The sequence below is a fragment of the Spermophilus citellus genome (assembly GCF_964194105.1).
Source record: "Spermophilus citellus genome assembly, chromosome: 5".
Classification (NCBI taxonomy): domain Eukaryota; kingdom Metazoa; phylum Chordata; class Mammalia; order Rodentia; family Sciuridae; genus Spermophilus; species Spermophilus citellus.
Window position 1 is genome coordinate 2,642,700 of NC_138186.1, and position 22,677 is coordinate 2,665,376.

Sequence of the window (22,677 nt, forward strand, 5' to 3'; positions counted from 1 at the left end):
CGTGATAGGTAGAGGACTTTACTTTTGGTTTTTGTTTTGTTTTTTGGTGTTAAAGAGAAAAGATTTTAATTACAAAGAAAATTCCAATAAATTGTGCAGAAATACTGGTTTCTACACCATCCTAAAGAAAAAGTTATGAGGGATTTTTGGAATAGGAAAACATTTTTTAAAGTTGGGATTTAAAATTGTAAAAATGACCAGAGTGTCAAAAGTTCTAGTAGAACTCATTTTGTGCAATGAACATGAGGAAAGACTACTGTATAGTTTTTGGTTTTTTTTTTTTTTCTTTTTTTTTTTTTTTCTTTTAAATGAAGAAAAGCTTTGCTTAAGGGTTGCATACTTTTATTGGAGTAAATCTGAATGATCCTACTCCTTTGGAGTAAAACTAGTGCTTACCATTTCCAATTGTATTTAGCTTCTGGTTGGAATTTGAAAAAATGAAAACCTAAATAAAATAGGTGAAAGTTCCCTGACTATTCAGGTGAATACACAAAGCTTGAAGTGGTAACTTTATTATCCCAAGTCACTGAGTAGATGTTACTGACCATTTTAGGGGATTACTTTATGGCCCATAACTGAACAATTAAGAAAAACCCTGGCAATCTGTAATTTCATCAAGAATAGAAATCAAAGATATTTGGTTAGCTTTCAATAGTTCATAGTCTGCCGTTACACTTGCTTCATGGGAAAAAAAAAAACATTCTTAATTTCAAAGTGCATTCACATGTTCTCTGATCAGTTAAGTTAGAATCCATTTGAAATAACACTTTGAATTAGGTTTGTATCTTAAACTCTTAATTCTGAATAGAAACAGATACAGAGGTTGAGTAATTTGCCCAAGCTTGCATCCTAAGAGTGAAGGATTTAAATTAGACTGTTGATCTCCAGAGCCCTAGGCCTTAATCATATGTTGAGTTACACTTGTTCAACATAGTAGGCAATTCAGCAGTCATTTTATTTTGGAATAATAAGTAATACAGAAAGTTCCTGTGTAACCAGTACTCCATTTTATCATCTTGCCATATTTGTTTTCTCATTTGTGTATATATTTGTAATCATTAACATTTTGAGTTATTTTGGTTGTTGGTCAAGGTGTTATGCATAGTAAAATCACCAATCTCAAGAAATGTAGCATTGATCTACTTTACCATCCATATTCTTGTTTTGCTGTCAGTATTTTTGATAGTTTTAAATCCCCTTTATGTTACAAGGTAATTGCATTTGGTTGCCATAGCCCTGGTGTCCTTTTAGCACAGTGTCTTGGCCTCCTTTGTTCATGGTCTTGACTCTCACATAAACTGTGGTATGTTTTGCCATTGACGTAGTTTGCCGGTGGCTAGATGACAGGCCTGTGTCCTCCTCCAGTCGGTATCTGGAGGCACACATCTGTCTCTTGATGGTGTTGACTTCAGTGCTTTCTCACTTCTGCATTGTGTGCTCACTACTAGCGACCTATGTGGAGTTATGCAAATGATCCTCCTAGCACATCACCTCTGATGATTCTTGCTGCCAAACCAAGTCAATCTTATGAAGGTTCCAAGAGGTGATTTTTCTAAATCTACCCTCCCTCCATGTTTTCCATTCTTTTATTGTAAGGAGCCTTTGCCATCATTGTCCAAAGCTATGGACTCAAACTCCTAAACCCCATGCACAATTTGTGACTGCCTCTTATTTTCTGAATAATCCTTACTTTCAGGTTAAGATCTTGGGACATGTGTTTTCCCAGCACCAGAATCAGTTATTCTCCAAGGAGCCACAGGTTCCTTTTAGTAGGAAGCACTAGCAATGGAGACCCAGGTCTTTAGCCTGCTCACTGCCAGCAGGGAGTCTGGGTCCTGGAATCAGCATGCATTCCAGTACAGGAAAAGGACAACCAGCTTGACTGTTTGCTGATTTAAAGTGCTTCTTTTCGATCTGTAGTCATGAAATGTTCCCTAAGACCAATGTAGAAATCAAATATTAGGGTGCCATAGTACACAGAACTTTTGAGAAATAGACTGAATTTTGTGACCTAGGGATATTACTATAGACAGGGAGATCCAAAGGGGCTGATAGTATGTCTTTTTCCCCTTTTATAAAAAAAAAAGTTGCCAGCCCTATAATAAATTATCAGAGAGAACTATATAGACCATTTCCCATCTTGCTAATGTCTTTGCTTCAATCTTAACTATTTAAGGCCATGCAGTATGATAATTTAATTTTTCCAATCCAGAGTTCACCTATTTTGAAATTCCATAATCCCACATTAAAAAAAAAAATGGAAATGTGGCATGGCATTTTACAGTTGGGGAAGACCTAACTCCACAATGTGTCCCATTAAAACCACACCCTCCTAAATGATGGTACTAGGAGGTGGGATCTTTAGTGGGTACAGCTATGGTGCCCTTTTAAGAAACCCTGGAGAGCTGCCTTCTGTACCACATTGAGAATGCAGCTAGAAGACACTATAAATCAGGAAGCAAGCCTTCACTGGAAAACCTGCTGGACCCTTGACTCGGACTCTCAGCCTCCAGAATGGTAAGAAATTTCTGCCTATGAGCTACTTAGCCTATAGTGTGTTATAGAAGCCCAAACAGATGTGACACCATTAATTTTTCTCACTTAGCTGAATATTGGACTTTAATCTTGCCTTCAGGTAGCTCTGCTTGCTTCTTTGCTTTACCTGTTTTCAAAACATTGAGCCAACTTTTTAAATACAATTATCATGCATATGAATAAGAAATTCTGAAGATGTTTAAAATGAAAAACCAAGACAACCCCAGCTTTACCCTACTTGGTCTCTAGGTCTTTCACCCAAAGAAAATGTCTTAAGCTACTTTGTGGTTCTGATAATTTATTTTGAAAAATTTGTTCAAGTTCACACTTGGTGTTCACTGTTGAGTATCTTCGGGCACCTGCAGGTCTCTAGTTTCCCAGGTGTTTCGTATGCCTGCCTTGTGCTATTAATTTTCCTGTGGCCTTGTTGGTCAGATCCACAGAAGCAAATGCAAGTGTTCTTCCTTGCTTCAGAATTTGTGCTGTAATCACTATTTCTTCTCCTATTTTAGCAGGTGACATGTACCTTAAAAGGAAACAAATTTAGTTAATAGCAAATAATTTTTAAAAAGGAAAGTTTGTGACAAGCTCATAACAACCTTCCTGTGTAACTTTACTCCTAATAGTTTAGGAATAATTGCTAAGCTTTCTGTGCTATCAAGTTTGAATGGCTGCTACCTAAGCAGGTTCTATCATACTCATTTCTTAATCCACACCTTTCTTCTCCCATAAATACTGAGGATGTTCTTGCCCTATTTTTTCCTTTAAGTTTTTTACTTCATACTTATTCAGGCTAATGAAAGATTTCCTCTAGCTTTCATTCCATCTGCGTAATTTCCTATGTGAAATATCAATTGGTGTCTACATCTTATATTTAGCTTTTAAAATGTAGAGTTAATACAAGAACTACAAGGAATAAACAAGGACCTTACAGTCCTGGTAATGAACTATGATTAATTATGGCTTGGCATCCATGAGGGATCAGTGCCTGTACCCTTAAGATACCAAAATCCATGAGTGCTCACGTCCGTATATAACAGGTACATAGCTATAAACCTCTTGATGGCTTAGGGTACCTAATACATGCAAATGCCACGTAATAGGTTGTTGCAGTATATTGTTTAGGGAACAGCGACAAGAGAAAGGTCTGCATGTGTCCAGTACAGATGCAGTTTTAAACGTTTTTCCAGCTGAGGCTGGCTGAATCTACAGAGGACCTGTGACACGCTGGCTACACAGTTCCTGAAATACACTACCTTCCCAGTTGTGATGACAAGTTCCTTTAATTCAATTATTGTAGTTCCCTAAAAAATAGGGTTGAGGGCCCTGGTAATGCTAATGTTTTAAAGGGAAACCCTTACAATTTACTTTTGTGTATCTGGCTTTTTATAGAACAAGGAGCTGTAGAAGAGAATACATATTTTTGCCAAGTTCAAAACAAAGTCTTACGTGTTTGTGGCTGGGAGGTATAAGAAAGTTGGGAGTTCATTGCTGGAAAAAACAAGCTAGTCTTGAATTCATGATCTCAATTTAAAGAAATGAAAACGGTGTGCTTAGTAGTAATTTACTGTTTTTTTTATTATTATTATTTCCCCTAAACTTCTATAAATTAAGAGCTCTGGCTACTAGCCATTCATTTAAATGAAACTAAGTGAAGGCAAGCAACCCCTTGTAAGGCTGGATCAGCAAGCATTAGTCCTGGGGGATCTGGAAACTGACATTTCAACAGTAGTACTCGTACCTTAGAATTTCTTCTTTCATTGTCTTGCAAGCCCAGTTTTCTACCAGTCATGGTCTAAAACAGACATCCTTGGTTTGTGTAATGTAGAACTTAATTTGGTATCGTGTTTAGTGGTAGTATGAGAATGATTCGTGAAGAAGTGTTCAGTGACTTTTTTAAATACCTACAACCTTTGAGACTATGTCCTACTTTCGTTTCAAGTGAATCAATTTTTAAAGTTAAGGCAGCTCTGGATGGTGTTCAATGCTTCTGACCACACATACCCAAAAGGCCAGAGCTGTCTGCCTTATTAAAACTCTATTATAGAGTTGAGAAAGCCACAATATCTTAGAAGATTATAAAATGCAGAGCTGGTCTGAAGATTTTTTTTTTTTAGTTGTAGATGGAAACAATAATTTTATTTCATTTATCTGCATGTGGTGCCGGGGATCCAACCCAGTGTCTCATGCTTATTAGCTCTGAAGATCTCTGTTTTAATAGAACACTATGGAAAAGCACTGTCAGCAACTGGCCTCCCCCCCACCTCACCCCGGCACATGGAGAAGGACAAGGACTGCCGAACCCATTCACAGGGAAAGCCTTTTTTTCCCTGCACATCTTAATTTCACAAGAACACTGGTCTGCATCTTGTCCTGTCGCTTGCTTATTGCACCCTCAACTTATCCCCATAATAAAGGCAAATTAACTTGAGTCATAAGGAAACTAATAAAAGACATTAATTACTTAAGATCCAATAACCTACTTATTTCCATTACTTTTATGTCTGGTGGACATTGGCTTTCACCCTAATACCTGCCTTTCTTCTCAATAAATACATTTTCTGTTGCTTCAGTAGAGAAAGCCCAGTTGTCTTCAAACTATCCTGGGCCCTGCTCTTTATTGAACAGGACTGACATTACTAGTTCATGTTGGAAAACTGAATGTTTCACATTTGGTAGTTGGGTCCCTGAAGGCATTTTCACAACATGGAGTGACAGACATCTAGGGCCTGCTTCTCTGGTTCTACTGTGCAGGTTTCATGAGATCCAGGATTCATGAGATCCAGGATTGCTGCTGACACTATAGTTCACCTCATGACAAGCTCACCATATACATGTGGAAGGTTCAACTTTGCTTTTAATTTTATTCAGATTTTTCTTTATGTATGTACTCAATACATATAAAAATGTTTGCAGCAATACCAGTAGTACTTTAAGGACTGTATGAAACAAACCGTTGAGTGTGTGACTTTTTTCCCCACCAGGAGAATATTAGAAGCTGTGTGCTGTTTGGATGTTTGGGGTCATTTACCTTTGACTATTGACTGTACAGCTGGCCCTCTATGTCTGTGGCTTCCCCACCCTCAGACTTAACCACCTGTGGATTGAAGGTGTTTGAAGAAAAAGTTGTGTCTGTACTGAACACATGTCTTATTCCCCAAACAATACAGCACAACAACTATTTACATGCAATTTGCATTTATTTAGGTTTTATAAGTGATCTAGAGATGATTTGGAATGCATGGAAACGTATAGATTATACATAAAGATGACATTTTATTTTTTCTAATATGAGGGATTGAACCCAGGGGAGCTTTACCACTGAGCTACCTCCCAGCCCTTTTTAGTTTTTGAGACAGTGTCTTGCTAAGTTGCCATGGTTGGTCTCAAATGTGCCATCCCTCCTGCCTTAGCCTCCGAGTAGCTGGGATTATAGTCGTGTGCCACTGTGTCCAAATAAAAATTACTTTTCATATGAGGGACTTGAGCAGAGTCCTGGAACCAATCTCCTAAAAACATCAAGGTAACTATACTTGAAATTAATTGTGTTTTAGTTCTAGTTTTTAAGGCCACATAATATTTTAGGGAAAATCTCTAGTTGCGTTTAACTGAATTTCATACTTCATTAGTATTACAAACAGTGTCTTAATGGTTTGAAGTGATTTATCAAAGCAAAAGGCCTCTGGGGTAGTTTGTATACATACGTTATGTTCATGTCAACGCTGACTCCAGGCAGACCCCTTGCTGAGCACAGCAAAGCCACAGTTGATATGCTGTCTATTAAGGTGGCTGTCAAACCACCATGGAGTGTGCCCATTTTATTAGCATGCTGCTCTTCTACTTTCATTTCACAAATCACTTTCTCAGGAGCAGCAGAGACGAGAGTCACCTAAATGTGTTTAAAAAAAAAGTGGACATTCATTCTGTGGTATATGAAAACTTCAAAAACAATCACTGGATTAAACTGAATCTCCTCCAAAAAAGACTGACTCAGGAATTCAATTTGCCAATCTATGATATAAATAAATACTTGTGCAAGTTGTCTTTAAAGAAAAAGGTGGGTGGGGATGTGGCTCAAATGGTAGTGCACTCGCCTGGCATGCGCAAGGCACTGGGTTTGATCCTCAGCACCACATAAAAATTAAAAAGTAAAGATACTGTGTCCACCTAAAACTAAAAAAAAATTTTAAAAAGAAAAAATATATTGAGTGAATAGTTTCTGCTAATCTTCACGCCTTCATAATTCAAACATTAAGTCTAAACTTTTCAGCCTTATGTGGAACACCTGACTTCTCTTAATGGTCTCAGATTTTTTCATCAACCAAGCCACCTGGTACCTGTGATCTTTCAATAACACATATATATGTTTAGTTAGGTGTTCCTTAATTTTTGCACAAGCAGGGTGATTTTCAAATGACTTAATAAATCGTTCAAAACAACCTGAAAGTCAAGCTGGAAGAAATTCAGTAATTTAATGAGTTTTAGAAGCTTATTCCACATACCCATTTTAATATAAAAGTTTAACAGTAGAACCCAACCAAATTAAAGGACTGCTTTTTATGTCCTATCCTACATAAAGCACCACAATGAAAAGGTGTTACACCAAAGAGCATGATGCCATAAAGAGGTCCTTGTTGCCTTGCTTGGCTTTTCATCACTGACTGTAAGCAGATAATGTAGCACAGACATTCCTCTCTACCCATGAAAACTTTTTGGTGTTGGGCTCACTGTTTTCAAACTTTTTAAGGACTTTTTGGGGTGTGCAAAAGCTGCTAAACCCCTTGTTGAATTTTTTGGGGTTCTTTTTATTCTGCAGTTTTCTTCTCACTTCTTCAGCTATGCCTTTACTAGGCCACAGGAAGTTTTTAGCACTATTATGAACTCTTGGGACCATCAGTATGTGCTACTGCTGTTGAATGAAATGTCATGTGGCAGGGGACCAGACTATAAGGAAGGGTAACTGCCATTTTGCTATTATATTCATTATGGGTTATTTTCAAGACCAGCAATATATGACACATAACTTCATGTCCCTCTAGTTACTCTTCTGGAGACACAGAAGCCTTTCTGACTCCCTCCAGGAAGATATGATTCAACTTTACTGGTCTTGCTGTGTATCCTACAAGAGGACATGAAGGAAGACAACACAAATCATTCCAAACAATACCATGTCATGTTTTACACAACAGATAAATGGAAAATGTTTACAGCAGTAAGCAGTCTAGCCACAAGATGTCCTCATAAACTAATACCATACACCAAGGTAGAACAAGGAGGAAACAGTCTTCAACCATTTCTACTTTATTTTTAGCAGCATTAGGGATTGAACCCAGGCCTCATGCATGATAGGGAAGTGCCCCAGCACTACGTGGGTCTTGAAGCCTGGCACTGGCAACAACAAATGAGACTGAATCCCTGTTCTCAGAGGGTTGGGTCTAAATAACAGAGCAAATACATAAAACACTGCAACGGAGGAACTTATTGCAGAAAGAATGAGTCCTGTTTCTTGAAGTAAAGATATCTAATGTTAGTAAGGTCCGCCAGCCTTTGTTTTCTTTCAAGATATCTCATTTCTACACATATGTTCTGGGGAAGAGGCATTAACCAAGGCTTCTGGGAAAACACTGGAATCCTGGCAGGCAGGAGCCAGGTAAAGGGGGAAACCAGGAAGTCAGGGAATACAAATGAGAGCCTCAGACACCAAGCGGTTTAGTGTCTTTGAGGCCCCTGTGCCAGCAGAGCTTTGTTCTGAGAGTTCATTTGCTCTCTTGACTGCTGGGATGACTAGTGAAATAAGTGACCACCTTTCATTTTCTCCTGTAGGGTTCAGTGTAAAATTTTCTTTTTCTCAGCTAAAGGCCAAAGAACATGCCAACACTCAAAACTAGTTTAAAATTTACATTAAATGGAAACGATTTTATACTGGTTAGTCTGACATGGCAAAGACATGCTTTCATTATTGCCAATGCTTGTTTCCCTAAGTAAAATAGAGGGATGAAATGGACAACGAAGGAATGTCCTACCCAGCCCCCAGAGGTAAAAAGTAGACTTGTGGGGACAGAGCTCTTTCACGAAGAAAGGGGTTGGGAGAGGAAACTGGAAAGAAAAAACTCAGCCTGTCAGTTCAAGGTCCAACACTTGTCTTCAGTTAGCAGTGAACAACTGTTAGAGGACAGGTGAGCAAGTTTACATGCAGCGTCTCAGTCCTGCAAATCTGTGAAGTAGACCCCATCATCATCTGTCTTACAGATCAGAAAGCAGCTAGTGATGCCTACCCTCCCCTCTCTGCTGCTGGTCCTGACTGACTCATCATGTAGGAAGCCTTGGCATAGTTCACCTTGGAAATGGGGTGAGGCCTTGGCATAGTTCACCTTGGAAATCACTGCACAAGCAGCCAGCTGCCCTTCTCTCACGGCTGCCAGTGTGCTGCTGCTCTGCACCTCATGCATCCACGTGAGTTTACCTTCCCCGTCTCCAACATCTGGACCCAAGTGCCATTACAAACAGACATACTCCAGGTGACAGTTCCCCCTTCTCGCTTTTTCAGTAAGGAGAGTGAGAAGGGCTGCCTGATGACAGCCATGAAGATCTCTTTTTATGGCACTGGGGATGGAACCCAGGGCCTTGTGCATGCTAGACTGGCACTCCACCCGAGCCATGCCCCCAGCCCAAGATGCTGTTAATCCCTTACACAAAGGTCTGTCCAGAACTGAGAATTCTGCTCAGGCCTTGGCATTTCGGATCATCCTGAGAGTCGCCACCATCACTGCAACTGCTGCTGCTGTGCACAGCTCACGGCCACCACCTCTGGCCAACAGAGAAGGACTACAGCTCTGCTCAGCAAGGGTGTCTGTGTGTGATGGACCTCAAGGACAGGAATGTGGCATGAGAATGTGTGTAAAAACGAGAGTTGGCCAAGAAGAGACTGAACAGGAAAGACCACACAAAGCCCAGAGAGCAGGTGGTCTCAGCGGGTGAAAATTTTGTGTGCATTTGTGAAAGAGGCCATTCTCAAGCAATGTGCCCTGACGATGGATGGATGCTGATTTTTACATGGCACTGCAGATGCCAGGAGGTGTGTCTGAGGACAATGCACGAATGTGCCTTCACACAGGAAGTAGAAGGTGTCAAGACGGGCGGCTGTGTGACTGGGTGGCTACAGCTACAAGAATAGATGGAGTCAGGCTAAGGGAACTCTATGAGGGCACATGCTACAAACCCACTGTGTCCAGCCATGCCACCATCAGCCCAGCACTGGGGCTTCAAAATAAATGTATGTCTTCATTTAATCACTCTGATGGCTGGAGCTTAATGGTTAAGAGTAGATTTAGGCAAAACTCACAACTGGGGTATGCCCGTCTTTGAAGTGGTGATAATAATCGCAGCACTGCCTTCACAGAGCTCTGTAAAGCTTAAAATTCTCCCTGAGGAATTCCTTAAAGCCAATTTGCAGGACTGTAAATGCATGTAAATACACCACTCCTCCGGGTCTTCTCCTCCTCCATTTACCACTCCACGTTCTCCTTTGCTGGCTCTCATTCTGTAGGGAGTCTTGGTGCCAATTAATTACTAGGAGTCTCCGGAGTTAATTTATTGTTGACTTTGCACAACGATCTCAGTGTACACTTGGCACCCAAGTCACTCAGGATACGGGACGAACTTTCTACACAGTTGCCGGCAGGAGCCACGGAACAGAACACTTGGGTGTAGATCCCTTAGTGGCTCTAAGACCTTAGGGAAGCTAAGCTTCTGGTTTCTCATGTGTAAAGCAGTCATAGCAAGAAGGGCATACCACACAGGTTCAAAAGAAACCATGTAGGGAAAATAAAGGATGAGTGTGGGGTCTGGTCAGAGTGCTCATTAAGTATCCACGACTATTCCAAGTGCTAGGACTATGGAAATGACTTCTGCCTGCCTGCCTGCTCTTATCCTTGCAATTGGAACTTTCACTTTGCTTAGTTTATTATTTTTTTCACTTTGCTTAGCTTAAAACACTTGAACAAATGGAATATCCAAGGAAACTATGGAGACAACTATGATCCTTTCAGATCTCCCAACTTGTACTTGGTGGTTCATGTCCTTTTTGAGAAGACCTCCGAGTCTGCAAGTGTAAAAGTCCCAGCCACCAGACAGACAGCAGAGTCCCCTGACATTAACAATCATGATGTATATAACATGAACTCTGGGAAGTGGAGACAAGTGGTAAACCTAGTAAGTGTCCCTTGTCATGAGCAATTCAGATAATGAGAAAAGCCATCCTGAATCCCAGTCACTGCCTTAGGCTGCTCACTGATTCCACTCCGGTCCCAGCCACTGCCGTCCCTCTTCTAAGTTGTTGCAATTGCATCCCAACTTATCTTCCTACTTCTGCCCTTACCCCCTTATGTCTATTCTCAATATTAGCAACAAGAGTGCTTTTTAAAAAATACAAATCAAATTATGTCACTCTTAAAACCTTTCTAATGGAGAGCCATTTCATTAAAGGAAAAGTCAAGTCCCTTTTGTGACCTGCAAAGTCTTAACTTGATCTCATCTCCTCTGCAACTTGCCCCTAGCGAGTTTCCAGTGCTCCCTCAGGTTAGCCTCCCTGAGAAACACTTCTGTGTGTACGTGGTGCTGCGGATGGAACCCAGAGCCTCTCACACATTAGGCAAGTGCTCTACCCCTGAGCTACAGCCAGCCCCTCACAACCCCTCAAACACTGCAAGCACAGAGCTTTAAAGTCTCCAGGACTTCACAATGAAGGGAACTTCCTGGAAGGTTCCCCCCCCTTCGACATTCATGACATGCTCAGGTTTTGATACTTGGGAGGCTGAGGCAGGAGGGCAACTTCAGTCCAGGAGTCAGGGAGCCTGGGCAACAGAGCAAGATAAGAGGGAGGGAGAGGGACAGAACTTCACAGGCACAAATACTTTAGGATAAAAAACCTTAAACTCTTTTGCACCAATACACATCAATGTTTCCTGGAACTTACTTATTCATGGAGCTTTTATTTTGTCACAGTGCCCTGGATGGAACACCTCCTTGGAATATACTTTTCTCCTTCCTAGGTTATAAATTCCCAGGGGGCAAGGAAGTATGGATGGTATCTCTTTATAATCCCGCAGCATTTAATTGGTTGATTGATTTGAAAGTGATCTTTAGAATAGGAGTAGGACATTTATTTTGACTGCTAAATTGTTCTGTATCAGGGTTTAAGTTGGGTTTTTGTGGGTGTAAACATTGATAGAACAGAATTTTTAAAAAAGAGAACAAGCTAGTCAAGCATGGTGGCCCATGTACCTCAGGAGACTGAGGCAGGAGAATTGCCAAGTTTGAGGCCAGCCTCAGTAACTTAGTGAGGCCTTGAGCAACTTAGTGAGACCCTGGGCAAAGTAAAAAATAAATAAATAAATAGATAAAAGGGCTGGGGATACAGCTCAGTGATACAGTGCCCCTGAGGTCCATCCCCAGTACCAAAAACAAAACAAACACAAGAATAAAACAAAATAATAAAGAAATTCTAATGCAGACTCAAGCATTGCCTTAATGCTATCCCATTAGTGATGGGAAAGTGCCTTCAACAAGTCATTTTTGAAAGAATAGAAAATCACCATCATTTACTGGATTACAGATACTGGGTCAAAACATCTGTCCAAACCCAAAACTGCCTTTGGAATATCATTAGTCAAATTTTAATTGTTGTTCTACTTGATTCACTGACTTAACAGCCAGGCAGAGGTCTGTGATCCAGTTGCTAAGGAGATGGAGGCAGCAGGGTCACAAGTTTCAAGACAGCCTGGGCAATTTAGAGAGACCCTGTCTCAAAAATTAAACAGATAGGAATGCAGTTCAGTGGTAAAGTGTTGTAGAGTTCAATCCCCAGGAATGAAAAAAAAAATCATTAAAAGAGCCTGCCAAAAGTTAGCACTCAGAATAAAACTGTCTCACACAACCAGGAAGAAAATCCTGCCTCTGCCTGCCGAGCTACCAGGATTATAGGCGTGTGCCAACCAAAAATTGTTTGGATGAAGCAATACATTGGGTCTATGGGGGTATTTGGTCAACCAGTGAGCATACAAGTGGGAGTGGATGATGGGGAAGCTTGAACCACAGTCTTCACATCTCACTTGTTTCTTAATCTCAGAGACAGTGTCCCTTCTCATCTTTGCAAAAGTAACACAGTTAGAACCCATTTCTAGGGGAACCATATACATCCTTACACCAACTTAATAATTTTAACAATGTGAATTTTAGAAACTTGCATTTAAAAGTGAGCATTTCTTCCCAGAAAAATCTCTGGTCACATTTAAATAACCAGAAGGAATGATTTTCTCATAAAATAACAAGGGTCCAGTGAAGCGACAAAAAACATACAGTTAACGGACAGAATTTAATGTCAAGGTTTCCTTTATGTTTTATTTTTTTGGTGGGGTGCTGGGGATTGAACCTAGGGTCTTGCACATTCTCCCACTGAGTCACACCCCAATCCTTAATATAAGAAAAATCGTAAACCAGAGGTTTAAAGAAGGATCATGTTCTGTTCCATGACAAGACGTGCAGATACCATGGTCTGAACAAACTCAAAAGTTCAGCGCAAAGACGCAGTACATAGTTAGAAAGAACAGACTAGAAATTTACTTAGGGCTGCCCCAGGAGAATGTTCTAAGTCAAGGTTTCTCAATATTGCACTATGGACATTTGGACTGGGCAATTCTTTGTTATGGGGTAGGATATTTACCTCTATCCTGGGTCTCTATCCATTAGACGCCACTCCATCCAAATTGTGATGATCAAAAATATGTCTAGACATTGTAAATGTACATTGGGGAGCAAGAACCACTTGTGTCCAGGTAATGACTTTAAATTTTACAATAAAAGGAAAGGGACCATGTCCACAACTAGATTTATGATTTACTACACATAAATTTATACTTTAACCCTAGCAACTCTGCCCACATGAAATATAAACAACTGCAAATCCTCTTTTAGATCAAATTAGCAAACACAGAACTCTACCAGGCGGCCTGCGCAGTGGTTTCATTAATGAGGTTCTAGGCATTAAGTTAGTTAGAAGAGATCAAAATAAAACACACAAACCAGTACCTTATTTTACATTGCTAGGTCCGAGACGGCTCGCCTCCCTGGTTCCCGCCTCCAGCCGCCCAGCAGGGCAGCGAGGATTACTCAGGGCTAGCAGGAGAGAGAGAGAGTGAACACGCCTGGAGTAGCCTTTTATTTGGGAGACAAGAGATTCAGGGGAGAATTCCATCCAATGAAGGTTGAGGGGGGGCTGCACTCCAAGGTCAGGGTCAGTGATTGGGTCTCCGGGGTCAGTGGTCACGCACACCCCCACACGGATGGGCTCTCTCATCAGGAAAGGGTCGGGATAGCTCCGACACAGCCAGAGCGCCTCAGGCCCTTAACGGGAGTCACCCAATCACGTGTCAGAATGGCTCCCCACATATTCCCCCTTTCTTTTCTTAACAATGAGGCGGCGGTTCACTCTCTGGAGTCCCTGGATTCTTTTTTTTTTTTTTTTTTTTTTAAAGAGAGAGTGAGAGGAGAGAGAGAGAGAGAGAGAGAGAGAGAGAGAGAGAGAGAGAATTTTTAATATTTTATTTTTTAGTTCTCGGCGGACACAACATCTTTGTTGGTATGTGGTGCTGAGGATCGAACCCGGGTCGTACGCATGCCAGGCGAGCGCGCTACCGCTTGAGCCACATCCCCAGCCCCATCCCTGGATTCTTGATTGGAAGACTCGCCATCCTATAGTTACAATACAAAAGAGAATTAACAGCAAAGAGAATAATCCAATAATGTACCAAGCGGAGTGTTTAAGAATATTTCCAGGGTTGAATCCATTTAACTCCTTCAATATTTGGTTAGCCAAGGAAGAAGGATCTGAAAAATCAGCTCTATTATTTTGAATGTCTTGGATATGGTGATGAAGTTCCAGAATATCCAAGCTATTATTACTATTTTGCCAAATACCTAATAAATGGTTTTTAACCTTCTCCCAATCCCAGAGAGAAGCATTGTACTTGGCAGCTGTAACACATACATACTTATAATTAGCATTGCATTTAAGCCTTTCCTTAAATTTTAAGGCTGAAAGTTCATTACCAATGTTTATAACAGTTGCCTCTAAGGCGTTTAATTTAGTCTCAATCTTTTCATCAATATTTACTTGATTACGCAGAGCCTTGGAAGTATTTTGAGCTAAATTATTAAGAAATTTTGCATGCTGAATATTCTGAGACAATGTCAGAGATGCAGAGACAGTTGAGGCAATAAATGAGACCAGTGCTAAGACACCAACAATTATGACTCCAATAGCACGTTTAGGTCTTGTTAGCTGGGCATGAATTTGCTGCAAGACTTGTAAACCAGCATCAGCATACCATGGCTCTGAAATATTAGCAGGTAATAAAACAAAAGAGGGCTGATGAAGTATCAGCACTCCTTTTCCTCCATTATACCTAGAAATACAATTGGTTAGGTTGCACTTATTACAAGTAACAAAATATCTATCATCTATCCATTTAACTTTTACATTTCCAATAATTAAAACATAAGGAGATTGGATACAGGCTCTTAGGCCATAGCAAGATCCCTCTTTACAGTTCTTGCCGACAAATTTTGGTAAAGGTTTATCTGTAAAATGTAAATATTCTGAGGCAGCAATTAAACGCCAAATATCTTTTTGAATACCTCCTTCACTATAAGTCAAAATATTACTAACAAATCCTGCAGGTGTCATAGCAGAATTTCTTCGTAATTGTCTCTTATCAATTTTTGGAGACCAGTCTAAAATATACCCACTAGCTTTAGACACCTTATGTTGTACAGGAAAGGTATTTACACAATCCATCCATTTAGGAAAGGTGCCAATCTCAATTATAGAACTATTTGGACAGTGGGGTACCGGTGGAGGTTTTGCAGAAATGACTGGCTTGTTATGGGAAAGTCCCATCTTAATTACTGATCTAGTATTAGGTTTTAAGTCCCCATAAATAGAATTATTTGTCAGTCTAGGTCTACTAATCGCTGTCTTTTCTTCGAATGATACTTTCAGACAGCCAGCATGTTTATCATGTGACCAACACAAAGGTAATTGGGCACTGTAGCCAGAATAATTAAATCTAGTCACATGATTGGGAGTAATATGAGTATCTGTAAATCCTCCCATCATGAATGAGTCATTAGTAAATACTGGAATAGATTCTCCAGTCCACACAGCTGGGTGTACCAGGGGTGGATCTGGGAAATAAGTCCAATAAGTGTCTACTTGATTCCCTTTTACCTGACAGCCCAGTAGGGCAATTACTGTCGCTACCATCAAGACTGGTGTCCTGTTCTTTCCTAGGCGTCGAAGTATTTGGGAAGCCTGGGTTGTTAGCTTCTTCACGTCTTTCCACGAAATCAGCTTCTCGGCTGGTTCAATCTGGTCTTTCTTCATCTTTTTCCGATATCTCCTCTTTCTGGGTAGTGGCTCCTCCGGGTCTATCCTCAGTCGCTTGAGTCTGGGTTCTATCTCCTCCATGTCTGATAGCACGTTCAGGCACCCAAATAGGACAGAAAGCACCTTCTGGGAAGATACAAGCATGACCTCGGCCCCATGTTATTACCGGGTCTGGACCCTTCCACTGACCAGTCTGTAAATCTTTCCATAGAACTCTGCCTAAGGGGCCTGTCACCGAGGGAGACATTTGTCTCTCAGCAGCAGTGTGACCTTCTGTGTCACAGTTTAAAAAATTTAAAACAAACAAGGCATGATTAAGGCTATTTTGGGGAGTCACTATCTTATTCCCCCTTTTCAATTTTTGTAATTGAAGCTTAATAGATAAATGAGCTCGTTCTACAATGGCTTGACCTTGGGGGTTATAAGGAATTCCTGTTTTATGATTAATTTGAAACTCTTGGCAAAATTGTTGAAAAGAAGAGCTTACATAAGCTGGAGCATTATCTGTTTTAATCTGTATAGGGCACCCTAAAACGGAAAAAGCTGCTAAGCAATGAGAAATTACATGTTGAGTATTTTCCTTAGTACGTGCTGTGGCAAAAATAAATCTAGAATAAGTGTCCACTATGACATGCACATAACATTGCTTACCAAATTGAGGAATATGAGTTACATCCATTTGTCATATCTGATTTGGTTTTAATCCACGGGGATTTACCCCTGATGGCAGAGATGGAGTGTGAATAACACACTTAGGACATTGGCTTACAATCTGACGAGCTTGTTCTCTGGTAATACTAAATTTTTTACGTAAGCTGGAAGCATTTTGATGATGTAAGGAATGGGAAGCTAGTGTACAGTCATACGAAGACATCTGTTGACAAAAAGTTACTAATTTATCAATTTTATCATTACCTGTAACTAGGGGTCCGGGAAGGTTAGTATGCACACGGATGTGTCCAATGAAACATGGGAACTTTCGCATTAGCACTGTCTTTTGTAAATTATGAAATAATTCAAATAACTCCTGTGATGAAGTAAACCCAATAACTGAGGTTTCAATATTTTTGGTAACTCTGACTGCATATAAGCTGTCAGAATAGATATTAATAGGCTCATTTGAAAAATAATCTAAGGCACAAATCAGAGCTTGAAGTTCTGCCCTTTGGGCAGAAGTATAAGAAGTTTGTATTACCTCTGTGTGAACACGGCTGAAGAAACCTGCCTTACCAGAGTTGGAACCATCCGTGAACACCGATAAGGCTTCCTCTATTGGATGAGAACGTACAATCTTTGGAAAAATAAGTGATGTTAATGATGCAAATTGTACAATCTTATCACGAGGATAATGGCTATCTATTTGGCCAGGGAAATCTGCAAAAGCTATCTGCCAGGAGCTAGAAGTTTGAAAAAGCCAATTAGTCTGTTGAACAGAAAATGGAATAATTATGATATCAGGCTCAGATCCAATTAATTGTAAAATCTTAGTTCTACCTTTAATAACTAATTGAGCTATAGAATCATGAAAAGGAATTAATGTTTTTTGAGGGGAGTGAGATAAATAAATCCATTCAATAACTCCTAATCTTTGCCATATGGCTCCTGTTGGGGTATGTTCAGTGGAAATATTAATAAATACATTATCTCTTTAGGATCTATTCTAGTAAGCTGTGCATTTTTAATTGCAATTTCCACTTTTCTTAAGGCTGCCTTGGCCTCCAAAGTTAGTTGACGTGGAGAGGTTGGAGAAGGATTTCCTTGTAATATCTGAAATAAAGGACTTAACTCAGAAGTAGTTAGCTTTAAAGATGGTCTTAGCCAGTTAATATCTCCTAATAGTTTTTGAAAATCATTAAGGGTATGTAACTCTTTAACTCTTATCTGAAGATTTTGAGGACGGATTGTACGTCCCTGAATTATCTGACCTAGACATTGAAAAGGAGATACCTTTTGAATTTTTTGAGGAGCTATACATAAACCCATTGCTGTAAGTGAAGTTTCTAACTGAGTAAAAATTTCTGAAAGTACTTCTGGATTAATATGAGCCAACAGTATATCATCCATAAAATGAATAATGTATGTATCAGGGAAGCTATTTCTAATGGGATCTATTGCCTGGTCAACATATTTTTGGCACAATGTAGGGCTATTATGCATTCCCTGAGGAAGTACCCTCCAGTAGTATCTTTTAACAGGTTCCTTAAAATTAATTGCTGGGACAGTGAAAGCAAATCTTTCACAATCTTCAGGATGTAACCTTATAGAGAAAAAACAGTCTTTTAAATCTATTACCATCAAGCTATAATCTAAAGGAATGGCTGTGGGGGAGGGAAGTCCTGGCTGTAATGATCCCATAGGCTGAATTGTCTGGTTTATTGCCCTTAAATCCTGTAGCAATCTCCAATTTCCTGACTTTTTCTTAATAACAAAAATAGGTGTATTCCAAGGGCTAAGTGTTGGTTTAATATGACCAGCCTGAAGTTGTTCCTCAACTAATCTATGAATTATTTTAAGCTTTTCCCCTGAGATGGGCCACTGAGAAATCCATATAGGCTCTTCTGTGAGCCACGTGATTTTTTCAGCTGTCTTAGGGATCGGGGAAGTACTCAGGGCCCCTAATAAAAATTTTGGTCTGGAGTATTTACTAATCCTTGTCGTGGAGACTGGCTTGTAAATAGATATTCTTCCTGAAAGGTCTCCTTATCATCTTCAGGAAAATACCTCTGATTAACTTCTTCAACTGATCTTATAGAATTTGAAGTAACTAATAACAGTCCCATTTTGGCTAATATATCTCTTCCCCATAGGTTAGCTGGTAAAGACTCTAACACATAAGGTTTAAATACTCCACTGTTCCCATCAGAATCTTCCCAACGGAGATAGTTGGCACTTTGAGCAGGCTGTGAAACCTGTCCTATTCCTTCTAGGTTAGCTGGTGCTGTATGTAAGGGCCATGTCCTGGGCCAAAACCGGCTGGACAATACTGAGCTATCAGCCCCTGTGTCTATGATGTCTAGGAAATTTTTATTATTAATTTTAAGTTTTAATAAAGGGCGTTCTTGTCGTACTAACTGGGACCAATATACTCTGTCCGGCGGTTTAGAAACTGAATCTACCGACAGGTGCCTTTCTGAGACACAAGGCAATAATATTAATTGAGCAAGAATATCTCTTGGAGTGAGTCTTAGGGCATAATTGGATCTTACAGTAACATATAATTGTCCTTTAAATTCTGAATCTATCACACCAGGTATGACTTCAATGGCTCCCTTCAAATTATCACGCCCCAAAATTAAACCTATAGTATTTTTAGGAAGTGGCCCAAGAATCCCAGTAGGGATTTGTGTTGGTCCCGTTTCAGGATCTAATTCAACTGTCTTTGAAGGTCCTAAGAAAACTGTCTGTGATCCCTGTCCCTGTCCCGGTAAAAATCGCGGACTGCCCTGGTTGGCGCTGCCAGTGACGTCACACTGTGCGACCGTTCCCCATATTGTTTCTGGGCCCGGGGAGGGGCCGAACGGAAGTTTTTTGTCCCCTCGCTAGGAGGAAATACTTGTGGCGAGAAGGCGGGCTCATCCCTGCCACCCGAATTAACCACGTGGCGCTGAGTCCTGAAATATCTATTATCGCCAGTAGATGGAGCCCTAAACCTAAAATTGCGCATGCGACACCCGCGGGCAAAATGACTGGTTTTTCCACAAACGTAACACCTATCGCGGGACTTCTGAACTGAATTTTGCGGCCCCAAGGTTTTCTTTAATACTGTTGCTAAGGCCACCGTTTGCAATTGAGTGGAATCTAAGTCAGAACACAAGCGAATATACTCAGAAATTGTTCCTTTTTTAGGATGGGGTCGGAGAACATCCTGACAGATTTTATTTGAGTTCTCAAAAGCCAATTGCCTAACGATAAATTCGCTAGCTCCTGGGTCCCCGATGGACCTGTTCACAGCCTGATACAGTCGGGCTACGAAATCTGAATAAGTGTCACTGGCACCTTGTCTGATTTTGGTAAGAACTAAATTGGACTGGTCCTTGGGGACAATTTGTCTCCAGGCACGTTTTGCACAATCAGTTATTTGATTGTACACTACAAAATCATAATTTAATTGTCTTTCTAATGCTTGTTCATTACAAAAATCAGTCCAATAAGTTTTCCAAAGGAAATAATCTCCCCCGCTCAGACAAGATCTGGCTAAAAAATCCAATCACTAGGAGGAAGGGGTTGTGAGCAAATATTTTCTATCAGACTCTGAACAAAAGGCGAATTTGGGCCGTACGTTTCACATGCATTTTTCAATTCCTTGATAGTTTTAAAAGGGATTACAGCATGAACTCTAACTCTCTGATCTTGTTCATTAGTTTGCTCAAAAACTGGAAAGAGGTGAAAACCAGTAGTATCCTCTCCCATTTCTTGAGCCTTCCTAATACCTTGCTGAACTGGGGTAAGAAAAGTCATCTTTAATTCAGTACACCTGTTAAATTTGGTCCTTCTAGCAGGTACCGGCCGAATTTTAAAAGCTTGGGCAGGTGGTGCTAAATGCAGTCTATTAAAATTTCTCTCTAAGTCCTGAGTTTCCACGTCTAATTCTTCTTCCTCAGATTGTGAGCTGCTATCAGACTCTGTACTATCGCCATTTGGAATTTGGGTTTCTAACTCACGTGGTTGAGAAGAAACCTGAGCCCCTTTAGGAGTTTTCTCTGTATTTTCCTCTCCAGGAAGATCGTTTACCACTCGGTAGAGCATGGGACTCTTAATCCCAGGGTCGTGGGTTCGAGCCCCACGTTGGGCGCCAATTCTACCAGGCGGCCTGCGCAGTGGTTTCATTAATGAGGTTCTAGGCATTAAGTTAGTTAGAAGAGATCAGAATAAAACACTCAAACCAGTACCTTATTTTACATTGCTAGGTCCGAGACGGCTCGCCTCCCTGGTTCCCGCCTCCAGCCGCCCAGCAGGGCAGCGAGGATTACTCTGGGCTAGCAGGAGAGAGAGAGAGCAAACACGCCGGGGAGTAGCCTTTTATTTGGGGGACAAGAGATTTAGGGGAGAATTCCATCCAATGAAGGTTGAGGGGGGGCTGCACTCCAAGGTCAGGGTCAGTGATTGGGTCTCCGGGGTCAGTGGTCAGGCACACCCCCACACGGATGGGCTCTGTCATCAGGAAAGGGTCGGGATAGCTCCGACACAGCCAGAGCGCCTCAGGCCCTTAACGGGAGTCACCCAATCACGTGTCAGAATGGCTCCCCACACAGAACAGCTATTACAGTACTTGTGTGGTTTAATAGCCACTAGCCACATATCAGTACTGAGCACGTGTCTGGTCTGAATTGAGAAGTTCATGTTGAAGTGTAAAGTTCACATTGGATTTCAAAGATTACATGTGAAAAATTCAATACTTAACAGGATTCACTTTTACCTATTTCTTTTAGCTTCTTAAAAAGTGCCTATTTTACAATTTATAATAACATTAGCATTTGTGGCCGGCATCACCTTACTGTCCGACCGTGTTAGTTTACACACAGTGAATACTGGGCATACCCGACTTCTGGGAACCACTGGTTCAACAGGCCTATCAAGGGCTTGTTTTTTGTTTGTTTTGTTTTGTTGTAGTGCTAAAGATTCAACCCAGACTCTCACAAGCTGGGCAAGTGCTCTACCACTACATCCCCAGCCCTGCTGCAGATTATTAAGCAATTCGAATTTCTTTTTAAGTCAATACATCATCTTTTAGATAACCTATCTTTCCAAAAGTCACTGTCAAATAACATGCCCTTGGATTTCATAGCGTTTTCTACTTGAAAACATTAAATGCATTTGTCCAGGTATGACTCCCTGTTTTTCACAAAAGTGAAATTATTCACACTGTTGAACACCATCTGAGGATGGTGTTCCGGAGACCCAGGAAGGGCTGCAGCTGATCAGTATTTAAACTCCACTTCCAAATCATTTCCAAATTCCCCAGGATCCTATACCAACCAGAAAAACACTGTGCATTTAATTCAGGAAAGACTCAAAAAGTTCTTGGGTCGGGTTCTTCCAACTGACAGCAGCAGGTTATCCGCGCCCACTCTAAGCGGGGTCCGCACCGCGAGCCGGACGCCGGAGACTGCGCGGGCGAGCGGGCAGGGCCGGCCAGGCCGGGCGGAACGCAGCCCCCGGGGTAGGCGAAGCGCCTGGCCGGGCCGGAGCGCCTCTGTGACGTCCGCCAGACCCAGCAGAGGGCGACTTCCGCCTGCGTCTGCGCTCCGCCCGGCTCCAGCCGCCTCCCTGCGCCCATCGTGCGCGCCCCCCCGGCCGCTGCCGCTCGGACCCGTGCAGCTGCGGGGCTCGCCGCGCACGCCCCGGGCTCCACCCGCCCCTCGCTCCGCCTCGATACCTTTTCCAAAACTCTATCGAAGCCGGGCGACCTCAACAGGGCCTTCATCACTTCCCGCGCGTTCTGCATCAGGCCGCTCATCGTGCACGCAGTGCGAGCCTCCGGGTCCCACGCACGCCCCGACCTTGAACGAGACGTTCCCTGGAGCCCAGGGCAGCGCCGGGGGCAGGGGCCTCGCCCGCTGCGCTGTGGACCGAACGCGCAGGCGCGTGGTGTCCACCCGGCCGCGGGCCGCGGAGAGCCGAGCGCGTTTCCCGCCGGACTGCTGACTGGGAGCACCGGCGCGTCGGGCGCCTGCGCAGAGCGCGCACGGGCGAAGGGT

At 41.6% G+C, this 22,677-nt stretch overlaps 1 protein-coding gene across 1 annotated transcript; it reads right to left on the bottom strand.

Annotated features, from left to right (window-relative positions):
* Window positions 1–264: 264 nt before the first annotated feature.
* ACOT13 (acyl-CoA thioesterase 13) lies at window positions 265–22,590 on the bottom strand. Its single transcript, XM_081294242.1, has 3 exons — window positions 22,356–22,590; window positions 6,240–6,424; window positions 265–3,061 (listed from the first exon to the last, which is right to left on the bottom strand). Exons 1-3 carry the CDS (start codon window positions 22,434–22,436, stop codon window positions 2,905–2,907), a joined length of 423 nt encoding a protein of 140 aa, XP_081150368.1. The 5' UTR covers window positions 22,437–22,590; the 3' UTR covers window positions 265–2,904.
* Window positions 22,591–22,677: the final 87 nt, after the last annotated feature.